At 40.7% G+C, this 21,305-nt stretch overlaps 1 protein-coding gene across 1 annotated transcript in view; it reads left to right on the top strand.

The window, feature by feature from the left end:
* LOC115200932 (SH3 and multiple ankyrin repeat domains protein 1) overlaps positions 1-21,305 on the top strand; it is a 73,286-nt gene that overhangs the window by 34,378 nt on the left and 17,603 nt on the right. The window contains exons 3-12 of the mRNA XM_029764055.1: positions 8,365-8,568; positions 9,122-9,193; positions 13,587-13,695; positions 13,882-14,033; positions 14,202-14,369; positions 14,717-14,758; positions 15,409-15,525; positions 15,683-15,760; positions 16,015-16,081; positions 21,072-21,250. Of these exons, the coding sequence (XP_029619915.1) occupies positions 8,365-8,568; positions 9,122-9,193; positions 13,587-13,695; positions 13,882-14,033; positions 14,202-14,369; positions 14,717-14,758; positions 15,409-15,525; positions 15,683-15,760; positions 16,015-16,081; positions 21,072-21,250 (1,188 nt within the window). The remainder of the gene's footprint in view (positions 1-8,364; positions 8,569-9,121; positions 9,194-13,586; positions 13,696-13,881; positions 14,034-14,201; positions 14,370-14,716; positions 14,759-15,408; positions 15,526-15,682; positions 15,761-16,014; positions 16,082-21,071; positions 21,251-21,305) is intronic.

Raw genomic sequence — 21,305 nt, 5'->3', positions numbered from 1 at the left:
TGTCTTCTCTGTAACACACAGCGTTAAGATTGCCTGCAATGACAACAAGCTTAGTCCGATGATGCTGTGACACACCGCCCCAGACCACCCTCCACCTCCAAATCGATCCCGCTCCAGAGTACAGGCCTCGGTGTAACTCTCCTTCCTTCAACAATAAACACGAATCCGACCATCACCCCTGGTGAGACAAAACCGCGACTCGTCAGTGAAGAGCACTTTTTGCCAGTCCTTTCTGGTCCAACGATGGTGGGTTTGTGCCCATAGGCAACGTTGTTGCTGGTGATGTCTGGTGAGGACCTGCCTTACAACAGGCCTACAAGCCCTCAGTCCAGCCTCTCTCCGCCTATTGCGGACAGTCTGAGCACTGATGGAGGGATTGTGCGTTCCTGGTGTAACTCGGGCAGTTGTTGTTGCCATCCTGTACCTGTCCCGCAGGTGTGCTGTTCAGATGTACCGATCCTGTGCAAGTGTTTTTACACGTGGTCTGCCACTCCGAGGACGATCAGCTGTCCATCCTGTCTCCCTGTTGTGCTGTATTAGGCGTCTCACAGTAAGGACATTGCAATGTATTGCCCTGGCCACATCTGCAGTCCTCATGCCTCCTTGCAGCATGCCTAAGGCATGTTCACGCAGATGAGCAGGGACACTGGGCATCTTTCTTTTGCTGTTTTTCAGAGTCAGTTGAAAAGCCTCTTAGTGTCCTAAGTTTTCATAACTGTGACCTTAATTGCCTACCGTCTGTAAGCTGTTAGTGTCTTAACGACCATTCCACAGGTGCATGTTCATTAATTGTTTACGGTTCATTGAACAAGCATGGGAAACAGAGTTAGAACCCTGAACAATGAAGATCTGTGAAGTTATTTGGATTTTTATGAGTTATCTTTGAAAGACAGGGTCCTGAAAAACAGGGTCCTGTTTCTTTTTTTGTTGAGTTTAGTATATACTCATTAAGTATGTAGTATACAGTATGTTAGTATGGGTATTTGAACACAGCTCCAGTGTCTGTTGGGAACAAACTGAGCCAAGTTTTCTTCTAGGATTTGCCTGTGCTTATAGCTGTATTATTTATTTTTATCCTAAAAGAAACCTCCTTAGTCCTTGCCGATGACAAGCATACCCATAACATGATGCAGCCACTGCAATGCTTGAAAATATGAAAAGTGCTACTCAGTGATGTGTTGTGTTGGATTTTCCCCAAACATGACGCTTTGTATTCTGGACAAAAAGTGAATTTCTTTTCCACATTTTTTGCAGTGTTACTTAAGTGTCTTGTTGCAATCTTTTCACTCTGTCATTTAGGTTAGTATTGTGGAATAACTACAATGTTATTGATCCATCCTCAGTTTTCTCATATCACAACCATTGAACTCTGTAACTGTTTTAAAAGCACCATTGGCAACATGGTGAAATCCCTGAGCAGTTTCCTTCCTCTCCGGCAACTGAGTTAGGAAAGGCGCCTGTATCTTTGTAGTGACTGGGTGTATTAATACACCATCCAAAGTGTAATTATTAATTTCACCATGCTCAAAATGATATTCTATGTCTGCTTTTAAAATGTTTACCCATCTACCAATAGTTGCCCTTCTTTGCGAGGCATTTGAATACCTCCCTGGTCTTTGTGGTTTAATTTGTGTTTGAAAATTCACTGCTCAACTGAGGGACCTTACAGTTATTTGTATACTGCTCAAAAAAATAAAGGGAACACTTAAACAACACATCCTAGATCTGAATGAAAGAAATAATCTTATTAAATACTTTTTTCTTTACATAGTTGAATGTGCTGACAACAAAATCACACAAAAATAATCATTGGAAATCCAATTTATCAACCCATGGAGGTCTGGATTTGGAGTCACACTCAAAATTAAAGTGGAAAACCACACTACAGGCTGATCCAACTTTGATGTAATGTCCTTAAAATAAGTCAAAATGAGGCTCAGTAGTGTGTGTGGCCTCCACGGGCCTGTATGACCTCCCTACAACGCCTGGGCATGCTCCTGATGAGGTGGCGGATGATCTCCTGAGGGATCTCCTCCCAGACCTGGACTAAAGCATCCGCCAACTCCTGGACAGTCTGTGGTGCAACGTGGCGTTGGTGGATGGAGCGAGACATGATGTCCCAGATGTGCTCAATTGGATTTAGGTCTGGGGAATGGGCGGGCCAGGCCATAGCATCAATGCCTTCCTCTGGCAGGAACTGCTGACACACTCCAGCCACATGAGGTCTAGCATTGTCTTGCATTAGGAGGAACCCAGGGCCAACCGCACCAGCATATCACATATCACAAGGGGTCTGAGGATCTCATCTCGGTACCTAATGGCAGTCAGGCTACCTCTGGCGAGCACATGGAGGGCTGTGCAGCCCCCCAAAGAAATGCCACCCCACACCATGACTGACCCACCGCCAAACCGGTCATGCTGGAGGATGTTGCAGGCAGCAGAACGTTCTCCACGGCATCTCCAGACTCTGTCACGTCTGTCACATATGCTCAGTGTGAACCTGCTTTCATCTGTGAAGAGCACAGGGCGCCAGTGGCGAATTTGCCAATCTTGGTGTTCTCTGGCAAATGCCAAATGTCCTGCACGGTGTTGGGCTGTAAGCACAACCCCCACCTGTGGACGTCGGGCCCTCATTACCACCCTCATGGAGTCTGTTTCTGACCGTTTGAGCAGACACATGCACATTTGTGGCCTGCTGGAGGTCATTTTGCAGGGCTCTGGCAGTGCTCCTCCTGCTCCTCCTTGCACAAAGGCGGAGGTAGCGGTCCTGCTGCTAGGTTGTTGCCCTCCTACGACCTCCTCCACGTCTCCTGATGTACTGGCCCGTCTCCTGGTAGCGCCTCCATGCTCTGGACACTACGCTGACAGACACAGCAAACCTTCTTGCCACAGCTCACATTGATGTGCCATCCTGGATGAGCTGCACTACCTGAGCCACTTGTGTGGGTTGTAGACTCCGTCTCATGCTACCACTAGAGTGAAAGCACCGCCAGCATTCAAAAGTGACCAAAACATCAGCCAGGAAGCATAGGAACTGAGAAGTGGTCTGTGGTCCCCACCTGCAGAACCAATCCTTTATTGGGGGTGTCTTGCTAATTGCCTATAATTTCCACCTGTTGTCTATTCCATTTGCACAACAGCATATGAAATGTATTGTCAATCAGTGTTGCTTCCTAAGTGGACAGTTTGATTTCACAGAAGTGTGATTGACTTGGAGTTACATTGTGTTGTTTAAGTGTTCCCTTTATTTTTTTGAGCAGTGTATATGTGTGGGGTACAGAGATGAGGTAGTCATTCAAAAATAATGTTAAACACTATTATTGCACACAGAGTGAGTCCATGCAACTTATTATGTGACGTGTTAAGCATATTTTAACTCCTGAACTTATTTAGGCTTGCCATTAAAAAGGGTTTGAATACTTAATGAATCAAGACATTTCAGCTTTTAATTGTTTATTCATTTCTAAATGTTTCTACTAACATAATTCCACTTTGACATCATGGGGCATTCCGTGTAGATCAGTGACATAAAATCTCGATTTAATCAATCTTAAATTCAAGCTGTAACAATAAAACGTGGAAAAAGTAAAAGGGTGTGAATACTTACTGAAGGCACTGTAAGTTATCTATACATGAAGAACAAAAATCTATGGAGACTTGACTCACTTAATAATCCAACGTAATTGACAGCCTAAAGCCATTCATTATGATCAAAATTATAGTGTTCTCTCTTCTCACTAAAGTTAGCAATGATTTGCCCTTTCAGATGCTTTCTTGGTATTGCATAGGTAGGTGACATTGTGGGTGAGAATTGGCTAAGCAATCAGTCCGTATAGCGGCATTTCAGGTGAAAATGGGTGCCCTATGCTAACCCTTCTCCTGTTATGAATCTTCTCTGTACTCCAATTCCCAGAACATTCCCAACTGTTCTACATGTCAGCTAATCTGCCCTCAATATAACAGTAATTGTTAATTATCTAATAGGGTTTTAATGAGTTTGGAGAGGACTGGGAAGTGAGCAGCAGTGTGAAAGGCGTAAACACCAAGAGGGCATTTGGTGTCTTGGTCTTAGAGCACTTTCACCAACGGGTACCTAGACCGCCCACTACCCACCCCAACAAACACTTACTGTACCTCGCACAGGATGTATAATTGTTTGAAATGAAAGGAGGATGGAGAGAATGAGGGAGTGTAGTGCTGCTTCTCTCTCTCCCTCTCTCCTCTCTTTCGCGCTTTCAGCCTACAGTATGTAGGCTGAAAGCGCGAGAGAGAGGAGAGAGGGAGAGAGAGAAGCACAGGATATAGAAAGGGAGAGGCAAACACAGGGGAATCGAGATCAGGTCACACACAAAATACATCTGTCCATTGATCATTATGGTCATTGAACAATGCTATGTTCAATGTAATGAGGACAGCTGCTGAGAGCATCCCAGAAAATCCTGTAGGAAACCACAGAATGATCGGGAGGAAGTGTCACACATGCAGTGCCTTTCAGAAAGTATTCATATGCCTTGACTTATTCCATATTTTGTTGTGTTACAGCCTGAATTCAAAATGGATTAAATAGATGTTTGTCTTACCCATCTACACACAATTCCTAATAATGACAAAGTGAAAACATGTTTTTATAATTTTTGCAAAATAAATGCAAAAATATGAAAGTTACATAACTATTCACACCCCTGAATCAATACTTTGTAGAAGAAACTTTAGCAGCGATTACAGTTGTGAGTCTTTTGGGGTAAGTCTCTAAGAGCTTTACACACCTGGATTGTACAATATTTGCCCATTAATCTTTAGAAAATTATTCAAGCTCTGTCAAGTTGATTGTTGATCATTGCTAGACAGCCATTTTCAAGTCTTGCCATAGATTTTCATTCCGATTTAAGTCAAAACTGTAACTCGGCCACTCATGAACATTCAATGTTGTCTTGGTAGATTTGTACTTGTTTTTTTACATTATTGTCCTGCTGAAAGGTGAATTCATCTCCCAGTGTCTGTAGGAAAGCAAACTGAACTAGCTTTTCCTCTAGGATTTTACCTGTGCTTATAGCTGTATTCTATTTCTTTTTATCCTAAAAAACTCCCAACTCCTTGCCGATGACAAGCATACCCATAACATGATGCAGCCACCACCATGCTTGAAAATGTGAAGTGGTACTCCGTGATGTTTTGTATTGGCCCAAATTTGACGCTTTGTATTCTGGACAAAAAGTAAAACAAATTGCCACATTTTATGCAGTATTACTTACGTGCCTTTTTGCAAATAGGATGCATGTTTTGGAATTATTTTATTCTGTACAGGCTTTCTTCTTTTCACTCTGTCATTTAGGTTAGTATTGTGGGATAACTACAATATTGTTGATCCATCCTCAGTTTTCTCATATCACAACCATTAAACTCTGTAACTGTTTTAAAATCACCATCGGCCTCATGGTGAAATCTCTGAGCAGTTAACTTCCTCTCTGGCAACTGAGTTAGGAAGGACACCTGTATCTTTTGTAATGACTGGGAGTATTGATATACCATCTAAAGTGTAATTAATAACTTCACCATGCTCAAACGGATATTCAGAGTCTGCTTATTTTATTTTTACACATACCAATCGGTGCCCTTCTTTGCGAGCCATTAAAAACCCTCCCTGGTCTTTGTGGTTGAATCTGTGCTTGAAATTCACTACTCGTTTCACTACTAAGATCCCTATCTTACAGATAATTGTACATATGGGGTATAGAGATGGAGTTGTCATGTTAACCACTATTAATGAACACGGAATGAGTCCATGCAACTTATTATGTGATTTGTTAAGCACATTTTTACTCCTGAACTTATTTAGGCTTGCCATAACAAAGGGGTTGAATACTTATTGACTCAAGACATTTCAGCTTTTAATTGTTTATTCATTTGAAAAATGTTATACAAATACAATTCCAGTTTGATATTATGGGGTATTGTGTGTAGATCAGTGGCACAACATGTCTATTTAATCCATTTTAAATTCAGGCTGTAACACAACAAAATGTGGAAAAAGTCAAGGGGTGTGAATACTTTCTGAAGGCACTGTATATTACATTAGGACGACTCTCTCCAAGGGATTACACACACACACACACACACACACACACACACACACACACACACACACACACACACACACACACACACACACACACACACACACACACACACACACACACACACAACCCCCCTCATATGGTTTGCCTCCCAGGGAATACCAAGGCATTGCTACGGCAACGGGTGCCTTGCTCCTCTAATGAACTGGTTGCCATGCCAATGCTGTTGGCTACAGTATCAAATGTAGAAGCAGAGGGGGAGAGGAGGGAGACAAGGAACTATGCTGAACTATACAATTTTATTTACAGATCATAAGCATGGGACAATAGCTCTGTGTGTATCTCACTAAACCCCTACTACTATACACACATGAAATTCCAAGACAAACATTGCAAAGGAATTGTCGTTCCAAGAAAAAAAACGACATTGGGAATACATAATATAGAAGTGCTGCATATAAAAACATCAAAGACATTGTCCATTGTGACCAGAAAGCCTCTAGTGTATCAAGCACAGACATGTGTGGGGGGGAAAAGCTCTTTATCCTCCAAAGAAGTTTAAAAAGAAAATCTCTATTTCTCATTGATTGCAATGCAGGTCTAGGCTTATGGCATAGGCAGATAATTGGTTTAGATGAGAGAGCAAGTGTTGAGTCTTTTGTGTCTTGAGTCTTGTTAACGACACTGAAGAAAAATAGCAAATCAGTCAATTTAAATAAATTCATTAGGCCCTAATCTATGGATTTCACATGACTAGGAATACAGATATGCATCTGTTGGTCACAGATGGCACGACAATGGGCCTCAGGATCTCATCACAGTATCTCTGTGCAATCAAATGGTCATCAATAAAATGCAATTGTGTTCATTGTCCGTAGCTTATGCCTGCCCATACCATAAACTCACCACCACCATGGGGAACTCTGTTCATAATATTGACATCAGCAAACAACTTGCCCACATGACTTCATACTGCCATCACCGGGATTCATCTCTAAAGACCACACTTCTCCAACATGCCATCGAAGGTGAGCATATGCCCACTGAAATTGGTTTCGACGCCGAACTGCAGTCAGGTCAAGACCCAGGTGAGGACGACGAGCGTGCAGAAGAGCTTTCCTGAGATGCTTTCTGACAGTTTGTGCAGAAATTCTTCGGTTGTGCAATCCCACAGTTCCACCAGCTGTCTGGGTGGCTGGTCTCAGATGATCCCACAAAAGAAGAATCCGGATGTGGAGGTCCTGGGCTGGCGTGGTTACACGTGGTGTGCAATTCGAGGCCGGTTGGACGTACTGGCAAATTCTCCAAAACAACGTTGGAGGCGGCTTATGGTAGACAAATTAACTTTCAATTCTCTGGCAGCAAGTCTGGTGGACATTCCTGCAGTCAGCATGCCAATTGCACGCTCCCTCAAAACTTGAGACGTCTGTGGCATTGTGTTGCGTGACAAAACTGCACATTAAAATGTGCAGTTTTGTGGCCTTTTATTGTTCCAGCACAAGGTGCACCTGTGTAATGATCATGCTGTTTAATCAGCTTCTTGATATGCCACACCTGTCAGGTGGATGGATTATCTTGGCAAAAGAGAAATGCTCACTAACAGGCATGGGAAAAGATTATTGCACAACATTTGAGAGAAATAAGCTTTTTGTGTATATGGAACATTTCTGGGATCTCTTAGTTCAGCTCAAGAAATGTTCAGTGTTCGTAGTTAATTCAATGTATTCAAATGAGTCGGAATGGTGATAGCGAATCAGTAGCTTTACAGTTAATGAGCACAGTTTGATGTTCAATAGTTAGTAAGCCTATGCTAGCTCAGTTAGATTATACATTTATTTCAAGAAGCATATGCATGATTATTGTCAGATTTAAATGAGACCAGTAAAGTGCCATCGATAGAAAGGTGAAACCAGTTTTCATAAAATACCACCTCTACTTTTAATACAAAAACTTGTCAATCATGAGCCGTAAATACAGCCTCAATGTCACCACATTTTAGTTAATTAACTGTAATTATGCTTTAGATTTGGATCACAAATTGTTTGCCAAGCTAATTATACACCTTTCAGTAAAATCAAATGGCATTTAAAATGTAGAACACACCTTTGACCCACTCCTTACTTCCATCCTACACACACACACACACACACACACACACACACACACACACACACACACACACACACACACACACACACACACACACCACCTTGAAAACAATACATTCATAATCTCCCTCTTATCAACTGTTCACTGTGCTGTCTTGTCTCTCGTCTCCTCCCTCTGTCAGAGGTGTCTGCAGTTTGACCCTGACTTCACAGTTTGGAGCGCCAAGCAGGAGGTCATCTGTTCGCTGAGCGAGCCACTGTGGGACGTCTATAACTATGGCCTCTTTCAGCCCGCCGGAGACGGATGCGATGCCATGTTCCTGGAGGAGGAGCGCTGCCTCCGAAACTACCCACAGTCCTTTGAGAAAGGGGTGCCTTACCTGGAGGTATTTTGATGGAAGACACTGGGAAAACATTGTTAGATAGTGATGCAGTAAAAATATGTTTATCCCATTTAGCCTTTTCAGGAAGAACCTTTAAAAAGTCACTTTGACTAATGGGCTGCCCACAAGTCTGATTTCCATTTTTTTTTTAATGCATGTTTTTGACCTCCACCATAACCACAACCACCTTGTAGGAGCAAAACAGATTTCTTATAGAGATGTTTAACATACATCACGTTTTTAGTGGGTTTGCAGTGCATGGATGTGACTTAGATTTTTCACTGTGGAGCTTCACATACTATAAAAGTCATATACAGCAGAGTGATACCCATACACTGATATTATGATGCCCTCTGGTGGTGCATCTTTTGCAAGTGTTCAGGGTGGGGTTCCAAATATGCAACAGACCAGGGTTAGGGTTGATTCCAGAGGCACTACAGTGTTTAGATTAGGCCAAGTTGGTGCCAGGAATATGAAAATAAATGTGGTTCTTATCCTTCAGATGGTTTTAAAGATTTAAATAAATGTTTTACCATGAATCTTTTCTGTTTTACAGTTTAGGTACAAGACCAGGGTATACAAACAGACAAACCTGGATGAAAAACTACTTACAAAATTGCACACCAAGGTACTTCCTATTTTGTTATAACATTCTTATGTCCCTTTTGTAGGTGAAACATATATGTACAACTATGCTAATTAATTTTCCTAGCTAACAACAAACGTTACCACAACATTAGAGAACGATCCCTTAAGAGTCTCATTAGGTCATTAACTTACATTTTCATAGGAATCTTCCTGTGATGTGCAAGGAATGTTTCCAAGGGACCATTCCCTTAATGTCAATTTGAACCAGAACGTGGTTACCATGTTCTCAGAACTTAAGATATGAATGTTCTAGAAACATTTCATTGGAACGTTGCAAGAACATTCGTGTCCAGTTTTCTGTGGTTTAGGAGAATATTCCATCAACGTTGCACCAAACATACACAGAACATGGTTGCCATGTTCTCAGAACATAATATGTTAATGTTCTAGACACGTTTTATGGGAATGTTACAAATTCCATCAACGTCCTACCAAACATACACAAAAAATAAGCACATGGCCTAGAGATATCCCTTATTGGGACAGTATTTAGGGAATTTGTCATTGATGCTGGTGTCCTGGGTTTGAGACCTGCTAGGGGATTCACCCTACTCTCACATTCTTCGCAATGCAAATGTTAATGTCATTATTGCTGTTTTGAATTGCATTTATCAGACATTTTGATTGTTTGTATGGACATTTTGTTACACTTGGACATATTATTTATGTATCTTTGTTGATTATCATAATGTGTATAGATTTCTCCTCTTTCACTAATTTCTGGAACTTTGGCTACCAGCTCTGTCAGGTTTGATGGGATGTTTCTAGATGAAGAGATCAATGCTGCCTTTTCATAGTTAGCGTTTTACTAAAATGTTGTTCTCTTTCTCCTCGATTTAACTCAAAATAATGGGTGCATTTGCATAAGGAAAACGTTAAGCAGGGTAACAACACAGCTGCCATCATTGTTTGATTTTCGGCTTTACAATAGTCTATTGGAAACGAGTTAGCCTACAGCATTAATTCCAATTCCAAGGCTTTAAAAAATATAACACACCGGCAAAGGGGGATACCTAGTCAGTTGTCCAACTGAATGTATTCAACTGAAATGTGTCTTCCGCATTTAACCCAACCCCTCTGAATCAGAGAGGTGCAGGGGGCTGCCTTAATCCACATCCATGACTTCGGCACCCTGGGAACAGTGTTTTGCTCTGGGGAATTGCCTTGCTCTGGGGCAGAATGACTGATTTTTACCTTGTCAGCTCAGGGGTTCGATCCAGCAACCTTCCGGTTACTGGCCCAACGCTCTAACCACTAGGCTACCAAAAGATATGCTTCTGAAAGTAATATACGGGTTACTTGAAAACATAACTGTAATACTATTACAATATTTGAAACCAGCAACTCGTTATTTTACTCCGTTAATCATACAAGTAAGTAAGTAATATATTACCCCAACACAGTTCCCAAGTGATTCTGTTGCAATTTGTCTATTTTTCCACATTAAAACCTGGAGATAGAACTTTGTGTTGTGTTTTGTTTTGGTATAACTGACATCATCATTGCTTAGCTGGTAAATGTGAGAAAGTACAGACAGGCTACTGTAAATATGCACATTTCTCATATTCTGAGAATATGACAGCCATGTACTAGGTATGTTTCTATCAGCGGCAACACCGCTTTTTTGGCTGGAGGGTTGATGCAAAAACATCCTTGGTTGACAACCTTTGAAGTTGTTTTGGGGGGGGGGGCTGAGGGGATAAGTGGTGGGGGGTGGGAAACTGATAAGCAACCTCGGTTGGGAGCCATGCTTTTTCGGGTAGGGGGCAGATAGAGATGTGGGGGGCAAGAGGATGGAGGGCGGGTGGGGGAACTGAAAACATGGTTTGGGGGGGTACAACAGAAAAATATATTTGGAAATTAATATGTGATATTTTTTTAATTTAACCTTAATTGAACTAGGCAAGTCAGTTAAGAACAAATTCTTATTTACAATGACAGCCTACACTAGCCCAATGTGATGCAGCCTGGATTTAAACCAGGTACTGCAGTGACTCCTCTTGCACTAAGGTGCAATGTCTTAGACCACTGCACCACTCAGGAGCCCAAATGAAATTGAATGAATCTTGAAAATATGTGAATTTGAAGATTGTACCTGTAAAACCACCCAACAAAAAATATGACAAAATAAATATACATTTGGTCACAAAAAAAGAAACAACACTACGACCTGGGCCGTGTTTCAGCAACAAATTAGGAATGTTCCAGATACACACATTTGTTCTACATGGAATATGTGATGAGATTTCAACAATGTGATAGCTCAGCATCTCAAAGAGAATCTATCTAGAATTTTCAATGAGAAACACATTTTAATTAGATCCTTATAGGTGTGTTGTAACTGTTGCCAAATAATGACATTAACATATTGCTAAGAACGTGAGAGTAGGGTGACTCCCCTAGCAGGTTTTTAACATAGGCCACCAGCACCAATGACAAACACCCTAACCACTGTCCCAATAAGAGATGTATTGGGCATGTGCTTATTGATCCAGTATAGTTAGGCCCTGTCCAGAGGAAACCCTAAACCCTCCTCCCTAGGCATTTGTGTAGATCTAAAACAACTTGATAGGTGTGAGCAATATGGTGAATGCACTTTGAAGTAAATTGCAGCTCTGTTAAAAGTACAAACAAAATACATTTGTATTGATCATAGTGATTCAGGAGTGTAATTAAAACAGGTTAATATGCCCCACCAACAATATACAGCTATACAGAAAGCCCTTAAATGGTTAAAATAAGTAAATAAAATCGAAGAAGAGAGAATAGTCAAATTAACTGAAAACTGACGCAGACATGGTGGCATAGCAGTAAGAGCTGAATGCCTTGAACCAAGAGGTTGTGAGTTCAGAGCCCAGGTGAGGACATGTTGTATAATAATGACTGTATAAATAAACATCCAAAATGTAATCATGTGTGTTAAATATCTAAGTTGAAAGCAGTATGTTAAAAGCACTGTGTGTGTATTCCGGGGTTCACTAGTCAGGGCCTTGATGGGCTTGGCAACAGTAACAAATCAATGTCTAATGAAAAATGTTTTTTTAGAGAACATTTCTTTGGGACTATCAGGCAGTGTCCTGACAGCTGATACACGATCCTATGAAACGTGTCTAGTACATTAATATGTTATGCAGTTTCTAAACGGTTCACCAGATACGGATGAAAATACCCTCAAATTAAATCTGACCGTCTACACTTTAATCCAGGGGTTAGAACTCGTTCAGGGAACAGAACTGAAAACCGTAAAATAACAACTTGTTTCAAGGAACAGAAACGGAACCTGCAACAAAAGGGATCCATACTGTTCTGGAACAGCACCATTCTTTAAAAAGCATGGGAACCAGTTAATAAATGTTATTTTACATTTTTTCTAGTCACACAACAAAACACAATAAAGTGCCTATGGAAAGCCCTCACTCTGTCACTCAAACTTATTCCAGTGTCTGCCTGCAAGCTGAAAATCTTTGCCTGTGCATGTTTAGACTACATGCCCCCCCCCCCTCCCAAAAGCATAGTCTACTGTATTGACATTAGAAGCTTGATTCAGAAGATAGGGAGAGAGATTTTTAATTAGCTAGAAAATAATATGCTAGTTATCACGTTTCACATTGGATTTATTAACTACAAAAAGGTAAGACGTGTTTTTAATTCTGGTGTCGCTCTGCACACACAAGCTTCTTAGCAAGTTAGCTCAAGCTTGTTAGCTAGCTAGCTCAAAGGACATTCAAAATTCCTACATTACAAGCCGCTCCTCCTACGTATAATTCTGTGGACCTAATTCAGATAATGCATGTCATAACAAGATGCCCACCTGCAAAATTTCAGTCACATCTTGCACCATAGGCTACACTTGTCTGTCCATCACGCATTTAAGCAACTAGTTTGCCAGCTCTATCCACACTGATTGGTTAAGTAATTTAGTGAGGTAAATGTAAAAAACGGTTGATTTCACAGGTTAAAAAAGGAACAGAAAGGAACGAAATAAACCGGTACTGTCTTGAAGTTCCAACCTGTTCAGAACTTTATTTTGTTGGTCGGAACAGTGGAACGAAACAAAAAAATAGTGGTTCTGTTCAGAACTAAATTATTGGAAAATAATTAAACCCCTGCTTTAATCTCATTGTCATTGTATCATTTCAAATCCAAGGTGTTGGAGTACAGAGCCAAAACGACAATAATTGTCACTGTCCCAATACTTTTAGATCTCACTGTACTGTAGATATAATGTTCCCCTAACTAATAGAAACTTGACACTCAAACATTAGGGGAACATTACAGTTAACATTACAAAAACGTTCTCTCTCCCTAGATTTGTTAGTTGGGTTTATGACAGACAAGTGTTTATATTGGCCAGTAAACCGCTTACCTTGCAGGTGAGTCTGAAAAAGTTCATGGACTACATTGCAAGTGGATCAATAGATAAGATGTCAAAAGTCCTGGAAAAAGGTCTCGACCCAAACTACCATGACCCTGACAACGGAGGTGAGTTGAACACTAGCTTGATAGGGTTGCCACTACATGACTTTGACACTGTTTTCAGTCAAATGTCAAATTATAATTTCAGATATTGACAACCCCCTTAATCTCAAACACTTTCTCTGCTCCCCCCCTTTCTCCTTGTTCCTCCATTTCCCGCCTCCTTCCTCTCTCTCTCTCCATCTTCTTCAGAATCCCCACTGTCTGTGGCGGTGCAGTCTGGCATGACAGTGGAGGGGATCAGGGTGCTCATTCAGGGTGGGGCCCATGTGGACTTTAGAACCAGAGATGGACTGACAGCTGTACACAAGGCTGTCAGGGTACACAATCACGTTGCACTGCTGGTAACTAGGACTCCACACACACGCAAGCACGCACGCACGCACGCACGCACCAACACACACACACACACACACACACACACACACACACACACACACACACACACACACACACACACACACAAAATAAACATGCATTTAATAAACATGTCTTTTCCCCCTCCTTGCTAGGCTCTTCTGTCCCTGGGAGCATCTCCTAACTATAAAGACCGATGTAGCCTGACCCCGCTGTACCACTCAGTGCTGATAGGTGGCGACACCTCCTGCTGCGAGACCCTACTTTATTACAGGGCCAGACTGGGAGTGAGGGATGAGAATGGCTGGGAGGAGTCTCACCAGGTATCCGTCTGGCTGTCTGTCCGGCTGCCTATCTCAAGGGCGGGGGTTGATATTGTTTTGGACTGTGTGTTGTAAATATGTCAGTTTTTGACTTTGACTTCAATCGTATCTGAAATATCATATTTTTATGTGTATTTATCATTTTTGTGTATTTTTGTCTTCTGTGTATTATCATACGTTGGTATAGTACATTAGGTTTTTAGCATACTTTCAGTCTCCTGTCCTGTCCATGTCTTAAACATTTCACCCCTCATTTTGCACTCTCCTTTCTCCTCCATTGAGAGACACCTTCTCGCTGGTCTCTTTCCATTATTTCCCTTTCTTCCTCTCTTCCTTTCTCTCCATAGCTCAGGGATGAAGAGGAATTTGGAATGCAAGAAATACACAAGGTACTGATCATCTAATCCATGAATAGTTCCATTCAAGTTGTGAAGTTGGGGGAAGAGTGACTCTTAGGATCATGACCTTGCATGACCTTCCATGGTCTCAAAGGGGTAAAAAAAAGGAAGAAAGCAGAGTTGAGTTATTTCTTCCTGAAACGGTGATCCTTCACAATTCAGTACATTCATCTCATGTAACTGTTGAGTCCAATGCGGATAAACATTAGACACCATCTCGTGCTGACATCTTCTATCTCTGCGTCATTCACTCACTATCTCAGTGCGCTGCTGTACAACAGTGTGGTGTGATTCTATTTTACTTTAGTTCATGTTAACTTATGTAGTGTCCTGTGTTTTGTTACTTCTCAATTTTTTTGTTGTGTTATTTTAAGTGCAAATAAAGAAAGCGGAAACCGTTAAGGGGAAGGTCAAAAGCTTATTTTTATTGTTTTAATTTCTTACTTTGTTCTTTATTTTGCAATGGTTCAGAAATTCATCACTTCTATCTTTTATTCTGTTTATCTTTTAATGTGTCACAATTTTATGAATAAGCACAGTAATTGCATATTTTCAATTGATTGTGAAGTGATGACCCTCAGATTCTCCTTTGCTAATAATTTTAATCTTTAGATACTTTCTTTACACCCCCTCCTCCCAAGGCCTGCCAGAATGGTTTTGCCCAGCACTTGGAGCACCTTTTGTTCTATGGGGCAGATACCACTTCTCAGAATGCCTCAGGGAACACCGCACTTCATATTTGTGCCCTGTATAATAAGGTAAGTACCATTTTTTAAATACAGGGACAACACAATAATCAGTGTTCGTGTCCATTCAAAGTTGAACTTAAAGTAACTGGTTTTTGAGTTCCAAATGTCTGTGTAACATTTTAGTCCTGAATTAAGTTAAACAGGGGCTGTCTTTCTGGCCTATCAGGAAAGCTGTGTTCGTGTTCTGCTCTACAGAGGGGCCAATAAGGAAATTAAGAACAAGCATGGACAAACCCCCTTTCAGGTATCAATAACAACTTAATGTTTTCAGTTTTCTTTAGTTATTTATTCTGCTGACTAGCCCTAATGTAATCAGGTTTGTTATACGTCAATAAACCATTGAGTTGAAAATCAGTTAGTTGTTTTAAATGTATTATTTGCTAAGCGTTTATTAAATTGGGCATTTGCTGTTTTGGAGGGACTCTTCCTTTACCTGATGCATGTGTTACAGTGTTGCATGTAATTGTATGTGTGCGTACATGTGTCTGTGTTTTGAAGGTAGCAGTAATGTCGGGCCATTTTGAACTTGGGGAAATCCTCAAAAACCACAGAGATGCAGATGTAGGTAAGTCTTGGTCCTCCACTTAGGTCTTTTCAGATTAGGAAGTGATTGATAGTGAGTTTTGGTGCATGAGTGTCTGTTAGCGTTGAATGGCGGGAACCCGGTTACCGAGATTTACCACCCAAAACCACTCAATTTTCCCGGGATAAATAACTGCGAGAAACTGATCAATTATAATAAATTATTTATATCAACAACGTGATGTGAAATGGAACTGTTACATTATATGCTATGTTTAAATCTTGCTTCTCTGCGGTCTTCTCTCTGCTCTCTGCATGATCAATCATCAACACTCATGTTGTGAACAGACAGCCCATCTCAGTATGGAGTGCAGTTCACATTGCATGTAGACCTATCATCTCATCATGGTAACTTTTTTTCTTGTGACAGGTAGGCCTACGTTTACTGCAGCATTGCCTATGCTACGATATAAGGACAAATGCATGTATCATTTATCATCTCCATCTGGCTTTCGGGGGTCACCTTATTTTTTTATTTTAAAGATTTGTGATTTTTTTATTGTAGCTGCAGAGTTTTAAAACGGCCTATCACTTGAATATTGTTGCGTTAAATTAGAGCAGGCGCGAGCAGTCTTCATTTCAAATTGCATCCAAAATAGATAAGCCTGTTCAACATTGATATATACAGTATACATACAGTATATATACAGTACCAGTCAAAAGTTTGGACACACCCACTCATTCAAGGGTTTTTCTTTATTTTTACTATTTTCTACATTGTAGAATAATAGTGAAGACATTAAAACTATGAAATAACACATATGGAATAATGTAGTAACCAAACAAGTGTTAAACAAATCAAAATATATTTTAGATTTCTTAAAGTAGCCACCCTTTGCCTTGATGACATTGGCATTCTCTCAATCAGCTTCACCTGGAAGGGTTTTCCAACAGTCTTGAAGGAGTTCCTACATATGCTAAGCACTTGTTGGCTGATTTTCCTTCATTCTGCGGTCCAACTCATCCCAAACCATCTCATTTGGGTTGAGGTTGTGTGATTGTGGAGGCCAGGTCATCTGATACAGCACTCCATCACTCTCCTTCTTGGTCAAATAGCCCTTACACAGCCTGGATGTGTGTTGGGTCATTGTCCTGTTAAAAAACAAATGATAGTCCCACTAAGCGCAAACCAGATGGGATGGCGTATCACTGCAGAATGATGCGGTAGCCATGCTGGTTAAATGTGCCTTGAATTCTAAATAAATCACTGACAGTGTCACTCCCAGACCATTACACCTCCTCCTCCATGCTTCACGGTGGGAACCGCACATGCGGAGATCATCCGTTCACCTACTCTGCGTCTCACAAAGACATGGTGGTTGGAACCAAAAATCTCAAATTCATTCAGACCAAAGTATAGATTTCCACATGTCTAATGTCCATTGCTCATGTTTTTTGGCCCAATGAATTCACTTCTTATTATTGGTGTCCTTTGGTATAGTTGTTTCTTTGCCGCAATTTGACCATGAAGCCCTGATTCAGGTAGTCTCCTCTGAACAGTTTACATTTACATTTTAGTAGACACTCTTATCCAGAGCAACTTACAGTAGTGAATGCATACATTTCATACATTTTTTTTTTCCCGTACTGGTCCCCCGTGTGAATCAAACCCACAACGCTGGCGTTGCAAACACCATGCTCTACCAACTGAGCCACACGGGACAGTTGATGTTGAGATGTGTCTGCTACTTGAACTCTGAAGCATTTATTTGGGCTGCAATTTCTGAGGCTGGTAACTCTAATAAACATATCCTCTGTAGCAGAGATAACTCTGGGTTCTCCTTTCCTGTGGCCAGTTTCATCATAGCGATTTATGGTTTTTGAGACTGCACTTGAAGAAACTTTCAAAGTTCTTGAAAGGTTCCGGAATGACTGACCTTCACTTTGCTAATTTGAGCAGTTCTTGGCATAATATGGACTTGGTCTTTTACCAAATAGAGCTATCTTCTGTATCAAATCAAATCACATTTTATTGTTCACATACACATGGTTAGCAAATGTTATTGCGAGTGGAACAAAAATGCTTGTGCTTCTAGTTCCGACAGTGCAGCAATATCTTACATGTAATCTAACAATTCCACAACAACTACCTAATACACACACATCTAAGTAAAGGAATGGAATAAGAATATATGCATATACATATATGGATGAGTAATGACAGAGTGGCATAGGCAAGATGCAATAGTTGGTATAAAATACTGTATATACATGTGAGATGAGTGATGCAAGATATGTAAACATTATTAAAGTGACTAGTGATACATTTATTAAAGTGGCCAATGATTTCAAGTCTGTATGTAGGCAGCAGCCTCTGTGTTAGGGATGGCTGTTTAACAGGATGATAGTGGGGTGAACAGGCAGTGGCTTGGGTGGTTGTTGTCCTTGATGATCTTTTTGGCCTTCCTGTGACATCGGGTGTTGTAGGTGTCCTGGAGGGCAGGAAGTTTGCCCCTGTATACCACCCCTACTCACAACACAAATGATTGGCTCAAACTCATTAAGAAGACAAGGCACACCTGTTAATTTAAATTCATTCCAGATGACTACCTCATGAAGTTGGTTGAGAGAATGCCAAGAGTGTGCAAAATTGTCATCAAGGCAAAGGGTGGCTAATTTGAAGAATCTCAAATCTAAAATATATTTTGATTTGTTTAACATTCCATATGTGGTATTTCATAGTTTTGATGTCTTCACTATTATTCTACAATGTAGAAAATAGTAAAAATGAAGAAAAACCCTTGAATGAGTAGGTGTGTCCAAACTTTTTACTGGTACTGTATATCCTAGCCTACCTCTTTCAGGTAATACATTCAATGTAGTATTAGCCAAAACATTTATCTAATGAATGTTGGGTTATGCATAATAAGCTTCTAACTTAAAGCCTTGGTGTCTTGCACAAGACGCAAGCACCTGTGTTCCGCTGGCCTCACCTTAAAAAACGTTCCTTAGATCTTGGAGTCTCATGCAGGAAAAGCTAGACTAGTATAGCTTGCCGGACATTTTTTGTTGTTGCACTTTTTATACCAATAGACTAATCGAAGAGGGACGCTTGCTCTTATTTGCTTAAATGTTAAATATAGCAACCAATAGAACTCATGGGTAGTTTGAAAGAAGAGCGAACGCGCAATGGCGGTAGACTATAGCAGTTATTTATTCAGACCCATAACCATTCAATCCTCGTGAAGAGAAGTGAAAGCCGTCTGCATCTAATTCTAGTCCTATATTATTCAAGCATGTCTGTCACAAGCGTCGTTAAAGGTAGACCAAAACGCATTTATTAAGAGGAATCAAAACAACGACGAAAAACAATCCTGTAAGGTACTATGACTATACATGGAAACAACCACCCACAAAACACAAGCTGAAAATCCCTACTTAAATATGGCCTCCAATTAGAGGCAACGAAGAACAGCTGCCTCCAATTGAAGGCCAAACCAAAACCTTGAACACAGAAATATAACTAGAAATACAAACATAGAAATACATGACAAAGAATAGTACCCCAAAATCCAACAACACAAAACAAACACACCCCTGCCACGTCCTGACCATACTACAATAACAAAATGACCCCTTTACTGGTCAGGACGTGACAATGTCATTGCAATGATGAAGATAACAAAACTTATTTCATTTAACTGAAGAAGAAATGAACGACTGAAGCAACAATAGAGAGAGAAAGAGGTAGGCAGGCTAATAACATTAGGGAAAATATTATGAAGGTATATATGCGGCTGCTAATTATACAAATATAGGCCCTATTTCAAAATTAAAATACAATTTTTAGAGTAACTTTTACAACTTTGTTAAAGTAACTTTTTAGGCAGCATGTGCTGCACCAGAATCGCATGTTCTCTCAGCTTTACCATGGTTTTAAACAATGTGCGTAAATCCAGTCATATAATACAATACAGTACAGTAAGACAATACAGTACAGTATTACAGTCCACACTCAAAAAGATCAGCCTACTGGAGCTTGTTTCATTTCTTTACCCAAGAGAGCATATAGCTAGCTACTTTTATATTGAGGAGGCAGGGTAGCTTAGTGGTTGGAGTGTTGGGCTAGTAACCGCAAAGTTGCAAGTTCAAATCCCTGAGCTGATAAGGTACAAATTTGGTGTTCTGAACAGGCAGTTAACCCACTGTTCCTAGGCTGTCATTGAAAATAAGAATTTGTTATTAACTGACTTGCCTAGTAAAATATAAGCTTTTCTGTCGTGCAAAATGCAATTGGGCTTTTTTGGGTTTGGGATTATAAAATTACTTTTTAATGTAGGGCTCATAAAATGTATTTACTGTATGGCTCATCAGGCTCAGGTAGCATCAGCCTTGAATTTTAGATCAAAGCTCTAATCTAATCCAGACATAGGCCTATTTATGTGCTTTATAATGCTTTTAAATGACACTTCCGGTTCTTTTCGGGAAAGACCGGGTTATCCGGGAGAAAAGTGATTTATTCTCGGGATGGAACATTTGTAAAATAACGGTAAAATGTTCTTCCTTAGTGTCTGTACTGTATGTCTGTCATGCTATCTGCTATAAATGACTTTGCAGTGCATTGTTTGGTATAAATGTTCTGCTTCATCAATCAACATGTGACTCAGAAGATCTGTTATCTTTCGCCATCATATTAGGTTGTTTTATCCCACTGGTAGATTGTGTTTCATGTGGTGCACTGGATCAGCATACAGAGGCTAATCCCAAGACATTTTACAAACTCTTTGGTTTCTAAAAACACTATTGGTTCAGAGGTGGCCGGTTGACCTCAACCGATGCTTTAGATTATTGCTTGCCCAGTTTGAGGGTTGTGTGTGGTGTTCAAGTCCATCTGTGTTACTTGTCGATTGTCTTTGCATCCGAATCACTTGAGTCGGGTTGTTAATTGTTCACACTCTCACACCTCCCTCTTTCTCTCACCTCTTGCACTAACCTCATTGTTTTTCCACCTACCTGTGACTCTCTTTTCTCAGTGCCCTTTCTGGAATCCCCAAAGTATGCTCTCAAAAGAGGAGAGAGTGCACGCACGCTCCCTCTCCTCATGGCTCACCCCTACCCCCTCCTGCGTGCTAACAGTGATAACAGCATGACCCTGCCTGACCCTATGGCCCTATCCAACAAGGCTGCTGGAGCCAATCCCATCCCTAGACAGGTACTGAGAGACACAGTATGCAGATGTAGTAGGAGATTGCAACTTTATGGTTTAT

This window comes from Salmo trutta, chromosome 10 (genome assembly GCF_901001165.1).
Source record: "Salmo trutta chromosome 10, fSalTru1.1, whole genome shotgun sequence".
Taxonomy (NCBI): Eukaryota; Metazoa; Chordata; class Actinopteri; order Salmoniformes; family Salmonidae; genus Salmo; species Salmo trutta.
This window is presented reverse-complemented; position numbering and strand designations above follow the sequence as displayed.